Consider the following 20,143-nt stretch of genomic DNA (forward strand, 5'->3'; position numbering starts at 1 on the left):
CTGGCAACAATTATTGGCAGTCATAGAAATCCTGTTTTCCTAAAAACAAAGTACAAAATGGAAAAAAAATTAATACATAACATGATTCAGAGGAACTCAAGTGATAAAAAATATATGCCTTACAACTCTGAAAAAAATTGGGCATAAACGGGTTTATGCGCATTTAATTTGCAGTGGACAATTTACAGGAAGAATTGCAAGTTGTTGTTTTTTTTTTATCATTTTTTTAAATCACTGAAGGTCAGAGGAAAAAATAAATAATACAGATTTATGTCACTGATGGTGAAATATTGTTATAAAAATAAGTGTAAACAGTTTGATAAAACCTTTTATTTCTGAAAACATCAAAGATCTTACAACCCATTACAATGGTACAGAGTCATACTTTGGACATACTCATAGTTATAAATTAGCTCACAGCTGATGAAACAGTTTGTCTGAAAAGTGCCCTCAGTGGGGACATGTAGAATGAAAGAGTCACTGAACATGATGGGGAACGCTCATGAAGCTGCCGCCTCAGCTGGTGGAGGGTACTGGAGATAAAAGTGGAGGTGTGCGTCCTCTGTGCCGGTGTCAGGGCTGTCAGATACCATGTGGCAGCCTGAGTCTCTGGGACAGTTACTCACTTCTGCCTTCATGTTCTCGTCGGGGGTCTCGACCTCTTGATCGGCCTCGTTCTTGGGCTGCCAGTCAGCTGTAAAGCAGAGGAGATAGGCAGGTTGGATGTACTGTCACAGAGTAGAATGGATGAGCACAAAGTAATCCTTCACAGCCATTATTCATGAGCATTAGAGCTCAACAGCCAATCCGTCTGCTGCTTCTGTCCTTGTGTGTCCTGCTCTATTCTCAGTAATGCTCTTGGAGGTTATCCTGTTATCCTTAACCTCTTTAGCTGTGACCCTGATTCACTCCGAGTCTTATCTGCTTCAGGTGCAATGCCACTCGCCCCTCTTTTCCTTTCTGGATCCAAACGTCACAGAAAATATTTTTCTGCTTTCATCTTTTTCTGCTTTGCCCAAAAAATGTGTGTCCTAGGATGACCTTTGGTGTGTTTTTACCGTTACTCACAGTGGGTTTGCTGCAGGGAGTCCACAGCAGTGAGCAGACGATGCCGGTGCTCTGGATCAGTCACATTCAGCTCTGTCAGGTGATGTTCACTCAGCCTCATCAAGTCGTCCACTGTTTGGTAGCCGTGTAGCTGGAGGGAGGAGGTGTACTCCTGGTGAGGAGAGGGGAAAAAAGCTCAGAGAAAACCTCATGTATCAAAGATGATGTCAGTAAAATCAGCACGGACCACAAATAAACAAATTACCTCTAAGCTGAGGCGTCTCAGTACTTCCTGGATGGTTGATTTCTGTTGCGTCCTTTGGGTTTGTTTCCCCTCAAGTGTATCAGGACTCTCCTCTGTCAACACGTCCACATAAATGAACTTGAAATTTCCAAGTTTGCCGTTAAGCATCCCAGTCCAAATTCCCATGGGAGGCTTGGCAAGGATGTCGATCACATCTCCAACCTGAACAGACACATATTTTAGTTAGATGGAATTCATTTGATGGGAAAATATACAAAAACAAAGACTGAAAACTTCCCACCAAATGTATTGTAGTCCTTTTCCATCAATGCAACTAACTACTATAACATTAATAGAAGTTCTAAAAAAAAACATAAAAACTCTGTAGATTTCCATGTTTTAGTTTTCTATTCAATCAAGACAAAATCTGTGACTCTGATTTTCAGGGAAACTTTTAAACTTTATGGCAACTCATTTTACCGCCCATGCAACTGTGGACCTGCACGCTTAAGTCTCAGAGTTTTTTTTTTTTTCTACTTGTCCTGAACAGGGCTGCAGATCAAATTACCCTAAACGTTTTCTACCTGGTACAGTTTTACAGAAATGTTGGTATTCTGAAGAATTCCTGGACAAAATTAGTTTTCTTTCCTCATCCTCTGGGGTCTTTCTCCAAACCTCCAAAGTGAGACACCAGGAGGCATCCTGACCAGACCCTTGAAACACCACAATCAGCTACTTTTGATGCAAAGTAACAGCTTCAATTTTCCCCTGAATGTCAAAGCTCTGGACTTACACTCACCGGCCACTTTATAAGGCACACCTTGCTAGTACCGGGTTGGACCCCCTTTTACTCAGAACTGCCTTAATACTTGGTGGCATAGATTCAACAAGTTACTGGAAACATTCCTCAGAGAGTTTGGTCCATATTGACATGATAGCATCACACAGTTGCTGCAGATTTGTCGGCTGAACATCCATGATGAGAATCTCCCGTTCCACCACATCCCAAAGGTGCTCTATTGGATTGAGATCTGGGGACTGTGGAGACCATTTGAGTACAGTGAACTCATTGTCATGTTGAAGAAACAGGTCTGAGATGATTCCAGCTTTATGACATGGAGCGTTATCCTGCTGGAAGTAGCCATCAGAAGATGGGTACACTGTGCTCATAAAGGGATGGACATGGTCAGCAACAATACTCAGGTAGGCTGTGGACTTTAAACCATGCTCAGTTGGTACTAAGGGGCCCAAAGTGAGCCAAGAAAATATCCCCCACACCATTACACCAGCAGCAGCAGCCTGAACTGTTGATACAAGGCAGGATGGATCCATGCTTTCATGTTGTTGATGCCAAATTCTGACCCTACCATCTGAATGTGGAGCAGAAATCCAGACTCATCAGACCAGGCAACGTTTTTCCAATCTTCTATTGTCCAGTTTTGGTGTTGCTGTGTGAATTGTAGCCTCAGTTTCCTGTTCTTATCTGACAGGAGGGTCACCTGGTGTGGTCTCTGCTGCTGTAGCCCATCTGCCTCAAGGTTGGACATGTTGTGTGTTCAGAGATGCTCTTCTGCAGACCTCGATTGTAACCAGTGGTTATTTGAGTAACTGTTGTCTTTCTATCAGCTCCAACCAGTCTGTCCATTCTCCTCTGACCTCTGGCATCAACAAGGCATTTTGACCCACAGAACTGCTGCTCACTGGATATTTTCTCTTTTTGGGACCATTCTCTGTAAACCCTAGAGATGGTTGTGGGTTAAAATCCCAGTAGATCAGCAGTTTCTGAAAATACTCAGACCACCTCGTCTGGCACCAACAACCATGCCACGTTCAAAGTCTCTTAAATCACCTTTCTTCCCCATTCTGATGCTCGGTTTGAACTGCAGCAGATCGTCTTGACCATGTCTACATGCCTAAATGCATTGAGTTGCTGCCATGTGATTGGCTAATTAGAAATTTGTGTTAACGAGCAGTTGGACAGTTGTGCCTGATAAAGTGGCCGGTGAGTGTATTTTAGAAGCTTGAATCTGCAATTTCATTCTTTGTGTCAATGCTCAAAGCCCATGATCATGTGGATGGACAGGTAAAACAAGAACCTTGCCTTCCTCAGACCATTTTAATAAATCTACAGACAGATTCAGGGATTTCTACAATGATTAGAACATGAGGTAGCATTTTAAACCTCTTTGAGATGTCGGTGGTCAGTAATACCTCATTTTGTAGCTTCAAACTTTTGTAGCAACAAGATATTGAAATTAGTGTCTATCTCTTTTTACTTTTTATGTTTCACCTTGAGTCTGAGGGATTCACTGTCGTATGGACTTGGGACAAAGTCAGTATGGACTCGTGCTCTGCCACAGAACTGCTTTGTGGACAACAGGTCCTCGTCCAGCCTCAAACTGTCTCTGTTACTGGACCAGCCTGATCCACTAGTGACTCCGCCTGAGAGAGAGCAGACAAACAAGAAGGTTAAATAAAGTTAAACACAGGTAAAGCATTAGATTTCACTGTTATGTGAGTTAAAAGTTGGCTAACGTGTTACTATGAGAAGGATTTTGATTTTGATTGTTGGGTAATAGGTGTAGCTTAAGAAATTAGTGTAAGGAGAGTACGAGACAGCGAGGAGAGGATTTCCTGATGGCTCTGTGCCCAAAAGGTGCTTACTTGAGGAGCTTTGCCCGCTGCTGTAGAGGCTTTCCAGAGAGTCACCGGAGCATCTGTGTGCTTTTGTAAACGATCCCCCTCCAACTCTTTGCTTTTCTGCTTCATCTCTCTGTGTGTTTCCATCCTGCACAGCCAAAAAACAAGATTTATATGCTTTTGGTTCACTGCTTTGGTTATCTCCCACTGCAGGCAAACAAGAGAGAAAGCTAACCGAGCAGAGAGCTGAGTCAGGGCCCCGAACTGCTACGTTTGACTTCCTGTGTGACACAACAGCTCAGTCTACAAGTTTATTCGGGGACACTTTGCATTTCTGGCAAGCAGAGGATTTAATCCTGCTGGGGCTACCCTGGCTTTTTATAGCTGAAGCCTGTAGGTGGTGTGTAGTGAGCTTTAATCCCCAGCTACATGTGCAACTTCACGTTCATGGACAGGAGCTTCCACACCATTGAGCATTTTTGTACGTGGACCAAAGTGTATCTCTGGTTTGACAAAACTAATTTAAAGCTAAAGCTGCCCTTATTAATGGATTTGAATTTACTTTTTAGTAATTACCAGAAAAACATTTAACATTTTGTTGAAAGTTGTGCTGTAATTTAAAAACAGATCAGTCCAGGAAATCAAAATGACAATCTTGGTTGTAACAGAGCATAAAGTCTTGGTTTGTAAACTGCACACAAAAACTTTCTATAAGTAGCTTTAACACCAGAGGCTAAAGGGGAAACTTAGCTGGCCACATGTACACACTGAGCTTGTTACATACTCAACACAGTGACAAAGTGTCAATAAGCTGTCATTTCAAACACAATATTACATAATGGCTTAGCTTTAGAAGGGAACAACCTGGAAAAACTTTCAAGACACACACAGTTTAGCACATGGACTCCTCTACTTCAGAGCTACAGTGTTATCATACTTGCAGAATGTAGTGTGGCATAATCTTACAGCCACGAAGAAGATGACACTCACTTAATCTCTGAAATAAAACACTGAACATTGTTCTGACTGATGAACTAATTGCTCACACAGTCTCTCAGAGCTATGATCCTCTTCTTATCTTATCTGATAAAGACACTAAACCTGTTTGGGCTCCTTTTTTATGCCTCAAGTTTCTAACCTACAGCACTTATCAAATTCTCTTATGTAGGCTTGAATGATTTGCAAACTGTAAAATTTTGTTGTTTTTTCCTTCTTACTACACAGGCTGTATTCAAGGGAATAACTGACAGAAGATTACAATTAATGTCTCTGTTTTATTATCCTTAATTTTGCTGGTGATCTCTGCTACACATAAACCAACTAGAAAAGCACTTAGAGAGCGCAGGCCTATGCTGAGCATATTGTGATTGTCACCAACACTTTAGTCCTACTTTAATGTTATACTCCTTTTCAGCAGACTGTCTGCTACAATTTGGTGTTAGTTGCAGGTTTGTACAATAATTTGTTTCCTGACGGTGTTGAAAATGATGATGACCCAGTACATATTTTATATTCCAGATCTTAGTATCCAGAATATTGCCAGGATCTGGATCGTACTTTTACATCTGTCAGAAATTATGGTGACCTTGTCTTGTATTGTTTTACAAAGCAATCTGACCATTTATGGTGGAGTTATATACACATATGGTGAAAACAGCCCAATCTTACAATGATAAAGAATCCTTTTAAAAAATTCCTGGATCCAGACGGTGATCCAGATCACCTCCAAAATTTAATCACTTCTTCTTTATCACATTTTGAACATTTTCTGAAAATTTCAAGATCTGTTTGTTACTTTTTGAGTTATATTGTTCACAGACAAACTCTCCAAAAAACATAACCTCCTTGGCGGAGGTAATAACACCTTTTAAGATTACAAAAAAAGAACAAAAACTTGAATATCTTGTTTGGTTGGTTTTTTTTGCAATGTGGCGCGTATATGAAAAACCTTCATGGGCTTCATCTGTCACTTCTCAACTCTGATTTCTAGCCACAAACCTCATGTGTAGAGAAAATATTAATTTTATATTCATTTATATATTGATGTAGCTTATATTACATATTAATCATATAATTGATGTGTTATTTCTTTATGGACAGCTGATGAGATGATCAGTGTTATTCAAGATGCAGAATTGTGATTATTACTGTTGCATACACACTCAGAGATACAGAAAGCCTAATGGATAGATAAGAAAAAAAAACATCACTGTAACCCATTTATTTTGTTTTGTGTACTTATGTTCACAGCTGTTACAATTTACTTTTACCATATTAACCTGTCGTTCACAGTTTTAATTCCAGCTCTGATGTTAACACCACATTACCGAGCTGTGTCTGTAAATTTGACAGATTATGGTCTGATCATCTGTTTACAATCTGGCAGAACAGGTGTGGCTCTGACAGCTGTGTGCTGATGATGTTGACAGGTGTTGTTTTATTGGGGCTGATCACATCAGAAGCTGGGTGCCATGAACTCAGAGTGTTTATATTAACATCAGTTTGTAGAGTGTGTGAGACTTACGCTGCTGGCTGTGTGTGTCTTCTGCGGTGAGGCGTTGACGTGCTTCTTCTTCTTCTCCCTGTGCGCTAAAGTGACGGTCTCCTTCCTCTCCACCCAAACTTTCTTTGGCTCATCATTCTCCTGCTTCAACAACAAAACATATTTTCATCATAGCACCCCCCAGGGCTGTAAAAAGATAAGCATATGTTCAGTCTCAAAAACACATCTGGTGTGGAGTGGCTTTAAGAGAGGGGGGTAAATTCCTGGAAGACCAAGCTGGTGGATCGAGGAGCTGTCCTCTTACCAAAGAGCTTCCATTATTCTGTGGCTTTGATGAAGGTGGGGGCTGTTCGAAGGCGTCAAGTCTGCCAAATCTGGTCAACTGTTGAGAAAAGGAGAGATTAAAATGTGTGTTTTCTGGTGACAGATGGGCATATTATCTGTCTGTGAGTGTGTGTGACCCCACAACACAAACAGCTGGGTGTTTATTCTCTGTTTATGGCTGGGGCTGTGAATTAGGTTAAACCCTGGCAGCCATGCAGGTCGTATAGATATGATCTATTTCTCATGTCCTGGATGACTGTGACATCTGTAGAAGGGCGAGTTGTACTGAGCTTCTGCTTATTTTAACTGTGTCCTGTCAAAGAGACGTTAACCGATCTCTCTGATCACTTATTTTTACTCATGAAAGCCAAAAACACCTGGAAAAAGGAAAGTGACAATTTATTCCATCTTGGTTTGCTGTGAGTTTTTAGTTATGTATTCAGCACTGAGAGCATCTGTTACCCTGACTCTTTGGCTCATATCCCAACCCTGACTGTTTGTAAAGTCAGGCCTCACTATCAGTAACTTTAGATGCTTGGATGAGCAATGGTTTGTGAGACTGTTTTAAGCATTAGGTGTACATACATTCAATGTGGTTATGAAACAATTCTGCTTATCCAAAGATTCATCATTTATCTCCAGTGAAATACATCTTTTACTGAGTTTATTCTGAAATTTATTTCTGATTGATTTTTCCTTTTTAATTGTTTCTAGATGTTTTAATGACATGTATTTCTTTTAACTTCTCCACTTGGTTTCATGCTTCTACTATTAGAGGCATTTTGAGCTGCATGTTCACATGAAAGCTGCTGTAAAATTAAAGTTTGGTTAAGTTGTAAACCATTGTCTTAACTGAATGTTGAAATCTACGTATTAGGGAGAGCCACCTAACAAGTGAGTGAAAACGGGACATAAAAAGAGACTGAAGAATGAGTTGTAAAAGAATAGATTGTGGCTGCTAATGGAAGCTAAAATTGCTATCTTTTTTTGCCCAGCATCTGCTCCATCTTGCTCCGTCTTGCTCCGTCTTGCTCCGTCTTGCTCTGTCTTGCTCTGTCGCAAATCATTTTCACATTTTCATTAACAAAAGGACAAAAACAAGCAGAAAAGTGTTAGTTTTTAGACAGACTTAGCATTTAAAGGTCCTGTGATGTAAAGTTCTTTACAAATAAAATCTGTTATTGTTATGACTTTGTGGGGAAAGAAGAAGAAATAAAAAAATAAACTGTAATTTGCAGAATCAAACTATTTAAAGTTTACCCTCTCTTTTATTTGTGTTTCATCGTTTAAATGTTTTTAGGGGTCACTTTTTCAGTACAGTTTCAAATGCTTAGCTACAACAATATCAGAATCACCCCTGAAAAGTTTACATGTTTAACATCACTAACGCTACATTGATGCAACTTGCGGATATAAGCATTTCTATAGCTTTAAAAACAAGAGTTTTGGTTGTTTTTTTTGACAGATAAGATGTCATTTATTTCTGCATTTTGTTACTTTTTCATTTTTTTGTTTTGTTTTGTATCAAAACATTTAAATAATTTTAATTTGTTTAAATCATTTCAATTAATTTAAATCACCATTTGTGAAATGGACTGAGCCCAAAAGGCATTTTTTTCCCTGACAAATACTAATTTTCTCTCCTGTTTCGATGATTTATATTTTTTTAACCTGATGAAAGACTTTTAACATGGTCATAAACCAAGAAAAGAGTAACAGATAGCCATACAGTATAACACTATATGTTTTTCTGTATGAACTTACAGGTAATAAGGCTAAACATAAACAAACCGACTGATACAAAGCACTTATTGTAGCTGTTGTGTGTGCTAACAAAAAACAGAGTATTCAATGGGAAACATCCCTGAATAATTTAATTTTGTCCTCAGGGCTTCATAGCTTCCTAATGCTCCTGCTGTAGCTCATGTCTTGGGAGCACATTTATGAGTCGTATCTATCTCTTCATCTGACTCTCTGTTTAAAAACAAATCCTGGGATTTCATTTCAATGTTCAGCTTGTCCTTAACGGCCAACATTTCTGGTCTAGTTTTTGGTTAAAGAGTTGTTTTCTGCTCTTATGTCTTGAACACTAAGGTGTGTCTTACTGTGTTTTGTGAGAACTGCAGCTCTGTGATGGAGGGAACCGTCTGTGGAGGAGAAAGGTCTGGTTGCTTTCTGTCCAGCTCCTGAATCAAACTCTCGAAACGATCCCACTCTGTGGCCCAGGGCAGAGACAAGGTGCCTCCGCCGCAGACCCACAGTTCATGCTGAGGCTGCTGACAGGTGTGGTAGAAGGGGGACCACGGCTGTGGACACTCGAAAGGGCTCCACCAAACGCCTTCATCCTTTGAATCTTCATGAGTATTTCTGGTTTTGTGTTGCTGAAGCAGTGGTGATGAAGCTGTTTTAGACAGCTGCTTCTCTGTTCTTTTCCCCAGACCGATGCAGGTCAGCACAGGGTTGTTGTTACTGAATTCGTCTGTCAAATGATCTGAGGATGAGGAGAAAACATGGATATAACAGATTCCGCTACGAAGGCCTGAAGCCCAAGAGGGAAAACTCTGCTGAACAGTTTTCAAAGTAGTTCCCAAAATCATTAATAGAGGAAAAAGAGTTATATGAAGCTATTTTTACTTCTTGGTTTTTTTATCTTTTCATTGGGTTAAGACACCTGTGTTTGTGTGTGTGTGTGTGTGTGGGGGGGGGGGGGGGGGGGGGGGGGGGGGGGGTTCACCAAACTAGTTATAAGAAAAAAAACAAAACAGGAGACTAGAAGCAGACAAAGTCAAATCAGCCAAAAATGACCTCCAGATCATCTCCTGCGTCATCTGTATCCAACACTTTATCTAGAGCAGGTCGGATAACATCCTCTTCGTAACTCACCATGGTTGTCTGATGAGCTCTTCCCTCTTCGGGCTGTGCCCTGCTGTCCCTTCTTGGTCTGGACCAGGTTCTGTAACTTCTTGATTCTCCCTGAGGTGTTCATTAAATCTGCTGTGTCACCTTCGTTTTCACCTCCCTGTCATAAAGGAAGAGTACGTCAATTTACCGTGATGCAAACTCTGAATGTTCAGCTGAGGTTTCGTGTAGATGGTGCTAACCACCGCACCACTGTGAAGCAGTAACAGAGGATTGGTCTCAAGAAAGTATTGTGCTTCATGTGTCTGAGGCCTCTTTGAAAACACAGTTTTTGTTGCTTTTTTTTAATGAATTTTAACCTGAAGTGAACTTTAAGCTGAGTTAAAGGTCTCATATTATGCAAAAATACCCAAATACAATAGCAAATACCCCCGAACCCCCTCCCCGCCCACTCCTCTCCCCGCATCTGGAGAGAAATGTCTCCAGCAGCTGGGAGAGGAGTGTGGCTGTTTTTGGCTGTAAACAGCCACATAGTTCCATGCTTAAGCTTCCCATCACGGAAGAAGACAAGACTAAGTGGCTAGAGTTCATTTATCAAGGAAATGTGCCAGCTACACTCAGTAAAACTGTGTATGTATGTGCTAGTCACTTCACAATCACCTGTTTTTCCAACTTTGGACAGTACAACAGAGGGCTAGCCAATAGACTGGTCCTGAATCCAGGAGCATTACCAACCATCCACCAACAAACCTCGGACCCTGGAAATGTGAGTATTTTAAATGCTGTGTGCTGTGGAGCAGATGTAAGAGCTTTTCCTCAGTGTCCCCCCTGTCTCTGTGTTAGCTTCAGGATTTAGATTAGAACAACTGTATTGTCCTTTGCAGGAAATTTGTCTTAGACAGCAGTACTACTGGCCTAGGACACAGTATTCTAAATGACAAAATACTAAACACATACAACAGTCACATACGCAAGAGGTCGGCGGCAAGCATGGCAAGAAGTTATTGCGCAAGGATGTTAAAGTGCAGTGCTTGACATAATACGCATGCTAACTTTAGCTGCAGTTAGCCTGTGTTTTAGCCTGTAATGTTACGATAAACGAGCTTCGCTGTTTTCTAAACATTGTGCACACGGAGCTCGTGGCGCCGCCCTCAGTGACAAGGAAAAGCGGGGCAGTATCGGCGGTGGCTCATTTACATATGAAGGTCACGCCCACTAAATCAGAGCGTTCTGAACAGAGGGGCTATGAGAGCCTGGAAACAATGCTGCTGTGCTTGATTTACTGGCTTTTTGGACCAAAAGATGTTACTACCATTTCATGAAGACATCAATGAGCCATATTAAACTGCAGAAAAGGAGCAGAATATGGGACCTTTAATGTCACTGAAAAAGCGGGGTGTAGAAATATTTAAAGATAGGATCCTCTCTTGTGAAGTACATTGCTTTCACTGTTATTTTTTCCTGGCTTTCAAAGGAGAGATTTCTCTGTGTTGAGTTACATGTTTTAGGTTAAGGATCAAAATTATTGTGTCAAACTGTCCACATCTACATAATGGCCTATACTCAATTGTAAAACTGCAAAAAGTGTACCTTATGTCTCAAAAAATGAAGGAAGGAGAGTTTTGATCAGAAATTAACTGATCTGTTTTTCTTTTTTGGCACCCATCTGATGAGGGAACCAAGTTTACTAATCTGACCCTAAACCTGTTGCAAGATAAACTGCCATCCATGAGACAAGAGCAGAGATCATACTGGATTACATCTTTTCCCTATGTTACTCAATCAGTAAAACAAAATACCTCAATAACTTTTTGAGTTTGTTTTACTCTTATGAGGGAATGATATGAGATGTTTCACAGATGGTGGGGTTAGTCTTGTCAGGAAACAACTGGGTTAAGAAAGAAATGGGCCACCAAGGCAACAGCTGAGCAGAGAGGGGCACAGAGAAGGATGTAGAGGGAAAGGGAGACGGTACAAGAAGAAATGTGGTGTTATGATCTGATGTTATTCAATAATCAACGTAGCTTTCTTGCAGCCTGAAATTCCAAGAAAACTTTTTTTCTTTCCATGATACTCTTCATTACAGGCTTCAATAAGTTACAGTGCTGAACACAGCTCCAGAAAAGCGTTGTGTGAAAACAGAGAGAATCTCTCCACAGGAAAAGAAAGATTGTGTTTGTGCTTTGAAAGCACCCTGGGAGAGCTTTGATGCAATTTTCAAGCTTTCGACAAACATTTAGCTGACTCCTCTCTTCTCTGGATTTTGTGTTTCTTTGTTTTCTCAGTCTTCACACTCAAACAGGTGCTTGTTGTGATTTCCTGTCTGTTGATGGAGGCAATAAAATGTGTATACAACTGAATACAGGTTTAAGAGCAGAGACAAGTGATCCGTAGAAAGGAGATTAAAGGTCACAAAGCAGATTACAGAGACCTGTGGATCTGATCAGTGAGCTGGTTTAGCTGACTTTGTACTAACTAGGGTTTACTTCACATTCACTTTTACTCTTTTACCTCAAATCTGAACAACATACATTTTATGCACAGCAATGATGGGTTCCTGTTTACACATGTAACAACAGCAACAAAATGCTTTCCAATCCTGTCAAAATTGTCTAATACACTCTTTTCCTAATAAAAAACAAAAAACAAAGTTTGATGTTGAATCAAAAATACAATCAAGAATCTAATCCTGATATTAATCTATCAGTTATGCAATCAGAGAGTGGTAGATTAAGACAAACAATCGCTGTCCCTCACATGTGTCAGCACGTGCTCAATCAGTCAGGTATGTCAGGTGTCTGTTTGGCCGTCATGTGGTTTCAGGATTACAAAAGACTAAACTCTGCCATCTGCACGGCTCTGGACAACAATCAGTGTTTGTTGAGTGAAAGTGATTGTGTCCACATGTCAGCGAGAATTAAAGCGGAAGAATTTAAAGAAACAAATGTTATTCATCTGACTGCTGTGTGTAATGTTGCTCCAAACAAAATGTCCACAGATGTTTGGTATTTATCTAGTCAGGGCTCTGCTGGAGGTGACAGTAATGTGGTTTTACCTGAGCGGGTTGATGTGTCTGCGTCCTGTCACATCTCAGCTCCTTCAAGCTGCCGTTTCTTGTCAATGTGCTGCTGTGACAGGGAGCGCTACACTTTTCTGTAGGAGACAGCCACACAGGAAAGACAAAAACGTACAAGTTAGTGGAAGTTTTAAAGTTGGGTCTCATAATTTGTTGTCAAAATTGTATATATCACAGTGACAAAATGATTGAATATAACTGGAATAAGCCCCCCACTCTTTTCTGTTTAGCACTGGGTTGTCCTTGAACAGCATCCAGTCAGGTATCAATAAGCTTCATCTACCCTGACACAGACTGTATCAAACATGGATGTCTGCTCTGTGATGTCACAAATTGGTTTTGTGAAGAAACTTCTCAAAAACCAATAACAGGGGTTGCCATGTTGGAAATGCTGACTCATCCTATCTCAAAACAAGGAGGGAGGTGAAAAAAATGGCAAAAATGGGAAAAAGTTTAAATAAAACAACTGTGTTTTCAGTGTGCAGCAAATGGAGGCTTTAAATATTAGAATATTTATAAATTGTTTGTTGTTTTTGTTGCTCATAAACAGTAATCTCTGCAAACTCCAGTTGGGTTTTAAAGCAGCTGAACAGACTTTTGTACGGGGCCTTTCAGGGACTCTTTGTCTTTGGAAGCTGGCCTCAGGTGGACACTAGTGCTACCATAGAAACAACACCAAGTCCCATCTCCAATAATGTGACTTCAATTTTGCATTATTCTGACCTATCAAAAAATAATAACATGGAAGCTTAAAGTTATAATGATGTTATACTGACCTGATGTTTCTGTGTCTAGAGGCGATGTTGGCACAAAGGACCTAAATTAAAAATGATGATGATAACAATGAATAAGACATAGACAAAGCTCTGGATAAATTATTAATAATAGCATCAATAAAAGCAATGTTGTGTATATTAGACAATGAGTTGAACTCACAAACCTTCTATTATTTCTTTTTAATGCAGTTGCACTCTGAGGTCGAACCTTGAGGGGGGGGGTAACAGAAACACACACGTCAAGGCACGCTCTACGGAGGCTCTAAGAGACCAAAATAAAAAACAAACTCACCCCACAAGGAGGAAGGTTAAAGCTGGTAAGTCTCACACTTTAAAAACAGTGAAACTATAAATATATATTAAAAATTGCTATTAAGGAAAACAGTGATAAATATCACACTGTGAAATGGATCTCAGGAGTTTTTTTCTCAACTTGTGGCTTCGATAAAAATTAGACAGTAAAGAAATATTGAATACTGAAGATTTGACCCTAACACTGCTATTGTTACAACCAAAGTGCTTGCTCCTTTTCGTGCCATAAAAGCGCTACGTTTGCATGTCGGTTATTTCTGTGTTCTGAACCAGACTAAAAAAAATCACACAAGCTTTATGGAGAGCTTTTAATGTACTTTCAGATATGTATATTATTGGAGGGTAAGAGGGCATATCGCAACTTCGCCACCCAAAAGGCCACAGCCTGGATGATGAGCAAAGCATTGTTATCTCCTGGTATAGATTACTGGTTGAGCCAGAAAATTTATACTTTACATCAACTAGACCTTCTGCTTCAAAAACCACATAAAAATAGTCTGTAACAAAGTCAAGTTCAGCTCAGCCAAATTTCATGTTCATCAGAAACTTTCTATAAACTCCTGCAGCAAAGGTCCACCTACACTCCATAATTCTCACGTCACCTACTGCCTGATAAGCTGGTCTAACTTACACTCTACAGCTATTAAACCACTGGAATCTCTTTACAAGCACTCAGAACTAGATGTGCACTGATCGTTCAGTGCCAATTTCCTTAATTTTTGGGGATCAGTAATCAGGTATCGGTGATCAGCCCATCCCTACGTATGAAACTGATCTTATATACCTCTGGGAAAGTCTGACAGCCAGCCCTTGTTGATTTTTGCTCTGAGACCTAAAATTCACGACACTTTATTGGTTGTTTAAGTTAAAACATAAAGATCTTATTGTTTCATAGGTATTTTTCAATGATTTATAATAAAATAAGATTGGAACATTGAAGGTATAAGCTGTCAGTTATACAACATAAAAAATAAAAATCGGTATCGTCCCAAATTGGTAACGGCAGGTCAGGCTTTTTTAAGATCGGTGATCGGCCAGAAAATTGTGATCGGTGCACCCCTACTCAGAATCCTTGATAAGAAGCCATTCTGTTTCAACCATTGCCCTATCCTAAAGAAATACTGCTTAGGTGGGAAAGCCTCATCAAATATCACAATGTTGGCTTAGTTTATGAGGTCATACATGGCAAAGCTGCTCTTCTTCTTCCAGAAGATCACAGAGATCACAAAGACAAGAAGTGCAGCGAGAGGGGACTGTACAAATCCTTTCAGGAAAACAACCTTCAGGTTGAGCGCATCCTCCAGCACATCGGTAAATTTCAATACCACGATCGATTAGAATGCTACCATCTTATTGTTCATTTAAATATAAAGTTAAGAACTGGCTTCTTGAGAAGCAAGAATGCTAACACTAATCCTGTACTGATTTGTCTATTACCATAGCTGGTTTTGGTATACCTATTTTTTATTTGTCTTTAACATGTATTCCTACACTGTAATTTTGGAAACGTTGTCTTACTTTTCCTGTATTGCTAAATAACACCAGGCAAAGGGACTGCCCATGAAAATTAGCCTTTTTGGCTAACTTGGGTCCATTGAAATGAATTCTAATGCCAATTAGTACACTGTCCTTTATTTAAGTAAAAGAAGAAAATTGAACTAATTTGAAGCACATTGGTCCAATCAAAGTTTTTATTACAGCTGAAGTTGTGAAACAGCTGCAACATGCAGTCTGTCTATCACAAACCCTTACTAGCTTCAGCTGGACTCTGCATAGAACTAACTAAAGAAGTATTGACAGTTTTGGAAAACAACAATTTGAGAAGTTTTGTTTATGTCTGGTAAGTCTGTGCTCATCACTTTTGGTCTCCAACTGAGTAAATGTTAATGTAAGAGAAATAAACCACAATGCTAACAACCTAAAGAGGGATGGTACATAAGGTAAACACCACATTTCACCTTGAGCATGCAGAGGTCAGTATGTGGCTCAAAATATGACTAGTTCAACTGTTTTACATGAGTTTAGTTTGTGCAAAGTCAATCTAAACTATGCACACACATTTAGCTGCTAGTTGATGATCTAAAGTATTTACAGGTCTCCAAACTCAGTGGTTCTTTCCTCTGTCTGGCTATCTAGTCATTGTCGCCCAATGCCCGGTCACTTTTGGAACTTATCTTGGTCCAGATGAAAACAAAAAGATTATAAACTTACTGGACTGATGGATGGATCTGAACCGCTCCACTCAGGCTTACGGCTCAGTAGAGCAGGGTTGCACGGGTACCTGGGGAGGACTTCTTTCAGGGTTTGGCTGTAAGCTGGTTCATAGATGCTGTCCGTGGAGCCCTCCTGAAAAATGAAAGCAGTCATCAGTATTCATGATGGTAAAAGCCTGGCTAACATACCAAACCATGACTGGTCCCAGAATGTGATTAACTCAGGATTGTCGAGTTCAATCAGCATCTTCCAAACTCCCCAAAACATCAGAAAAACAAGTCATGACAGGTTACAATCTGATCATTTTGACCTGGCTCTGTTTTGTAAACACTTGGTTATTGGATGACCTAAAGCCCTTTTATAATCCTGCCACAACATAAACTTGTTGGAAACTTGTGTAACGAGCTAAAAGAGTTTGTCAGGTCATGTTCTGCTGGATTAGCAGCAACTAAAGGGCTAAACTGTGTTTGCGTACAGCAGAGGGTGGGACTGATGGTTAGAGCCCCTGTCATCAGCTCAACCTTTTACTCTGTGACACAGATACTGTAAGCTGTTCCACTCTGATGTGACCTTTTGTGTTGGTTTTGGCAGCTTGTCCAGAGCATTTCCTTATTTAACTTACTCAGGAGGGAGTGTGTAGCTCTTTACGTCTTTTCCAAAGTAATATCTAAAGCATTTATATCATTGTTGTTAGTGTCATGTAAGGTAACTAGTTGTGTAACATCTGGCATAAACCTGACACGGTCTTTTCCGGTGAGTACCTCATGCTGCTCTGACAGTTTTGGGTTCATGAGGCCGATGGCTTTTTGTGCTTGTTGTGTGACTAAATTTAGAGTAAAGCCCCAAATCTGTCAAAGTGACGTAGGGACAGTTTAGTGTTCAGAGGAACTTATGATTCTCCAAGATTAGGCTCGATGCGTGTGTAACTGGAATCGGTCCTCAGGAAAGAATCTAATTAGATAAATAAAGCAACTTGAAAAATTCTCTGAAACATAGAAAAAAGTTTGTGCACATGATATAAAATCATTAAAACCTATTCACATGCTGGTACAAATGTTACTATCATGCCTGTGTCGCTATAAAAATGGATAGCACAACTGTTTCAAAGAAGTGAAGCCAAAATGATTTGGAGCTCCCCCTGCTGGCTAACTGCAGTATAGGTGTTTTTTCCTTCTCATTATCGAATGGAACATGAGTAAAATGCACAGTGTCTAGGCTTCTGTCAGTTTTCTATGTTGGATCCATGTTCATTTGGATCCTCACTGGCAAGGCAGTAGTGCAGATAGCTTTACTCTGCCTTATGTGTATGTGCTGTCACTGAGTTTCTACTTCATTTTAACTTCTTCAATCCAGAAGCAAAACATACTGGAAACTTTCATTTTGCCAAAAGATGAAGCACAGCGCCCTTATCAGAGCCAAAAGGTCAGAGTTTCTCACCGGCCACTGTCACCTGCATGAATGAGGAGAAGCTCATCATTTATTGGCTGCAAACCACTGATTCTGGACTATAGTAAATCCTTTGTCTTGCATCTCCAGCTATCTGGTTGTGCTCCATGCTTGACTCTGGAAACAAAGCCGATGCAGCAGAGAACAGACGCCAAAACACAGATCTGGTAGAACTCCAGATCTTTCATCGATTACAACCAACCAAAATGTTTTATCAGTGAATTATTTGCGTGCTGTTTAGTGGAGCCAATACAGTAGCTCCTCCTACCCAAGCCTCAGCCTCTGTATTATGGCTTCCTTCCTTGTTTTTCATAATAAAAGGAGATGGAGATGTGTCATGTTAACATGAAGCCAACATTTTACTGGACAGGAGTTATAATGTCACATTGTAACTTCTGAAATATAGCATGTAACGACTTACTAGAGCATTTCTCAAGCATTAAGAACTAATGTCTAGATTTTTAACAAATCACACCACTGTCACACACCAACCGTAGAGGCTGTGATTAAATGTGCCCATCAGCATTAATTAATCCCATTCACACATGATGGCACAGCTTCCGGGGGCAGTGCATTGTTTTTTTTTCTTGCTAGAGGACACTTCAGCATGTGGGCAGCAAGACCAGGGATTGCATTCCTGAACTTCCATGGCCATTCACGTTACATGTGACAAAGTATTCTCAGTGTGTTAATTTGAAAGATATCTTGACTTTCTGTATCAATAAATCACATTGTTTTGTTTTCTCATGTTATCCTCAATTCCTAATGGACGTGTGTTTACAATTCAAACATACCGCCTAAGATTTAACGTATGCTTGGGCACTAAATGTACTATTCTGCAAGATAAGCAAGCTGCTCCTGTTTATCAACCCCCTGGACTGTGAAGTTGATCCCTGATGTGATCAATCGTACTTAGTAGAAGTAGTAGAAGAAGAAGCTCTAGTTGTGGTAGTTTTGTAGTTTGAAGAAGCAGTAGTTGATGGTGATCACTTGAGACAAAGTTTTCAATTTTAATTTTCTAACTTCTTGTTTTTTCATCTTTATTTAAATATACTTGCTTTTGGTTTCTAGTAGGGATGGGTACCTTTCACATTTAAAATGATACGGTACCAATGCCCAGTGCCTGGTAACCTGTACCGGTACTCAATGGTACCAGTTTTTTTTTGTACCTTTTTGTGTTTATGTGGTAGAAAATATCAATTTGTTTAAAAATAAAGAATGAAAAATTTTCAATTCAACACATCTATTCTTCAATATATAACCTTGCAATGCTGTGTTCATGAAGCGTGGAAAATTGCTTACTCTTCCACTTCCTTTCAGTCACAAGGATGCTTTTAGGTACCTAAACATGGTACCTTTTGATTTTACGTGAATCGGTACCCACTACTTTTAACAGAATTCGGTGGGTACCTATAAAAGTACCTAATTTGGTACCCATCCCTGGTTTATAGCTAACCTTTGTTTAATTTTTGCATTATTTTAATACTATTGTGATTGGCCTTTTCTTCCATGTTGCAGTTTTACTTAAATTTGTGAACATGAAACAGGCAGCATGTCAGCATAAAGACACCATGAGGCCTTCATTAAAAAAAATGTCTTAAACCTTTGTGGTTGATTTTTAACTTGTTAAAAAAACACTGAATTTTTACACACAGAAATCTGACATTAAAGTGTTGAACCTACAGCCATATAACAACAAACCAACCATCAAACCCTGCATATACAAAACCCAACAAATCCAACAAAGAGGGACAGGTGTTTGTAGTTTTGTCTCGTCCTCAATAAACCATCTCAGATCCGTGTCTACACCAATAACATCAGCAGCCTCTCCCTCAGCTAGCCCTCACTCTCCTGTGCTTACCAGCTCTTTAAAAGCTTTAGAGGCTAAACAGCAGCTCCTGATACACAAACCTATGAACAGACAGGGGGTGAAAAACTTGAAGCATCTTACCAGAGTGAAGCAGAACAGATTCATATTGGAAGGTCTGTTGAGCCAGAATGGAAAAAAGCGTTACACCTCTGCCTTTTGGAACCACGATCCTTACACCCACACGCACGCCTGTGGTGCAGAAGCTCACGCTGGCCCCACGCTGCCTCCAGCCCATTGGCCTAATCCTGGAGTCAAATCCCTGACATAATCCAATAGATGCAGTGAGCCATCGCTGTCCAGCGCTGAGAGGAAGACTCAGGCCACCCGTGACAAAGACACAAGCAACAACACAGGACGGCTTTGTTTGGCATGAGTCTGAAATGATTATTGTGATGACCTGATAGAGATTAATCACTCAGCGAGGTTAAACTACTGGTGAGTGTGTGCACCGTGAATAAAAGATGGATTTCCTGATGAGTTTCTGTTATGATGCATGCAGAACACGAGGTTTATCACATGCTGTTAAATGTGTACGGCTGTGCACATGTTGAAGCCAGTGTTTGCATAACAGTTTGTAATCAGTCCAGGAACTCTTTTAATCCTCCATTGTTTTAAGGGTGGTGCACTGATGACATAATCCTGGATTTGACAGATTGGGCAAATACAGAAAAAAAAAAAAAATCTCACGTTTCATTCAGTTTATTACTTTCTGGAGTGATGCTTCATTTTAATCACTAAGCGCTGTTGTGCAGTTTGGGTAAACACAATTAAGGATAAAATATTGAGTTTTAATGCTAGCTTGATAAAGCTACAGGCAAAGATACAGCTATTT

The 20,143-nt window shown here is 40.0% G+C and overlaps 1 protein-coding gene across 2 annotated transcripts; it reads right to left on the bottom strand.

Annotated features, from left to right (window-relative positions):
* Positions 1-359: 359 nt before the first annotated feature.
* On the bottom strand, positions 360-19,499 carry samsn1b (SAM domain, SH3 domain and nuclear localisation signals 1b). 2 transcript variants are annotated; one of them, XM_074672479.1, is made up of 14 exons: positions 19,393-19,499; positions 15,993-16,127; positions 13,634-13,677; positions 13,470-13,510; positions 12,673-12,770; positions 9,642-9,777; positions 8,864-9,249; positions 6,739-6,816; positions 6,456-6,575; positions 3,956-4,079; positions 3,582-3,733; positions 1,313-1,513; positions 1,069-1,219; positions 360-694 (listed from the first exon to the last, which is right to left on the bottom strand). In XM_074672479.1, exons 1-14 carry the CDS (start codon positions 19,414-19,416, stop codon positions 501-503), a joined length of 1,884 nt encoding a protein of 627 aa, XP_074528580.1. In that variant the 5' UTR covers positions 19,417-19,499; the 3' UTR covers positions 360-500. The 2 variants fall into 2 exon arrangements, with proteins under 2 accessions (XP_074528580.1, XP_074528579.1); XM_074672478.1 differs by having other exon boundaries at positions 361-694; positions 6,456-6,578.
* Positions 19,500-20,143: the final 644 nt, after the last annotated feature.

This window comes from Halichoeres trimaculatus, unplaced genomic scaffold, assembly GCF_033239565.1.
Source record: "Halichoeres trimaculatus isolate MK-OKI-2021-1 unplaced genomic scaffold, fHalTri1.1 fHalTri1_scaffold_6, whole genome shotgun sequence".
Classification (NCBI taxonomy): domain Eukaryota; kingdom Metazoa; phylum Chordata; class Actinopteri; order Labriformes; family Labridae; genus Halichoeres; species Halichoeres trimaculatus.

What these genes read in the sequence shown, in the direction of transcription:
- samsn1b (XM_074672478.1), bottom strand. Translation starts at nt 19,416, where the DNA reads ATGAATCTGTTCTGCTTCACTCTG. An exon ending in TCTAGACACAGAAACATCAG is followed by an intron (nt 12,771 to 13,469) that starts GTCAGTATAACA and finishes TGTCTCCTACAG; the next exon opens with AAAAGTGTAGCGCTCCCTGT. An exon ending in GAGCTCATCAGACAACCATG is followed by an intron (nt 9,250 to 9,641) that starts GTGAGTTACGAA and finishes CCTCATCCTCAG; the next exon opens with ATCATTTGACAGACGAATTC.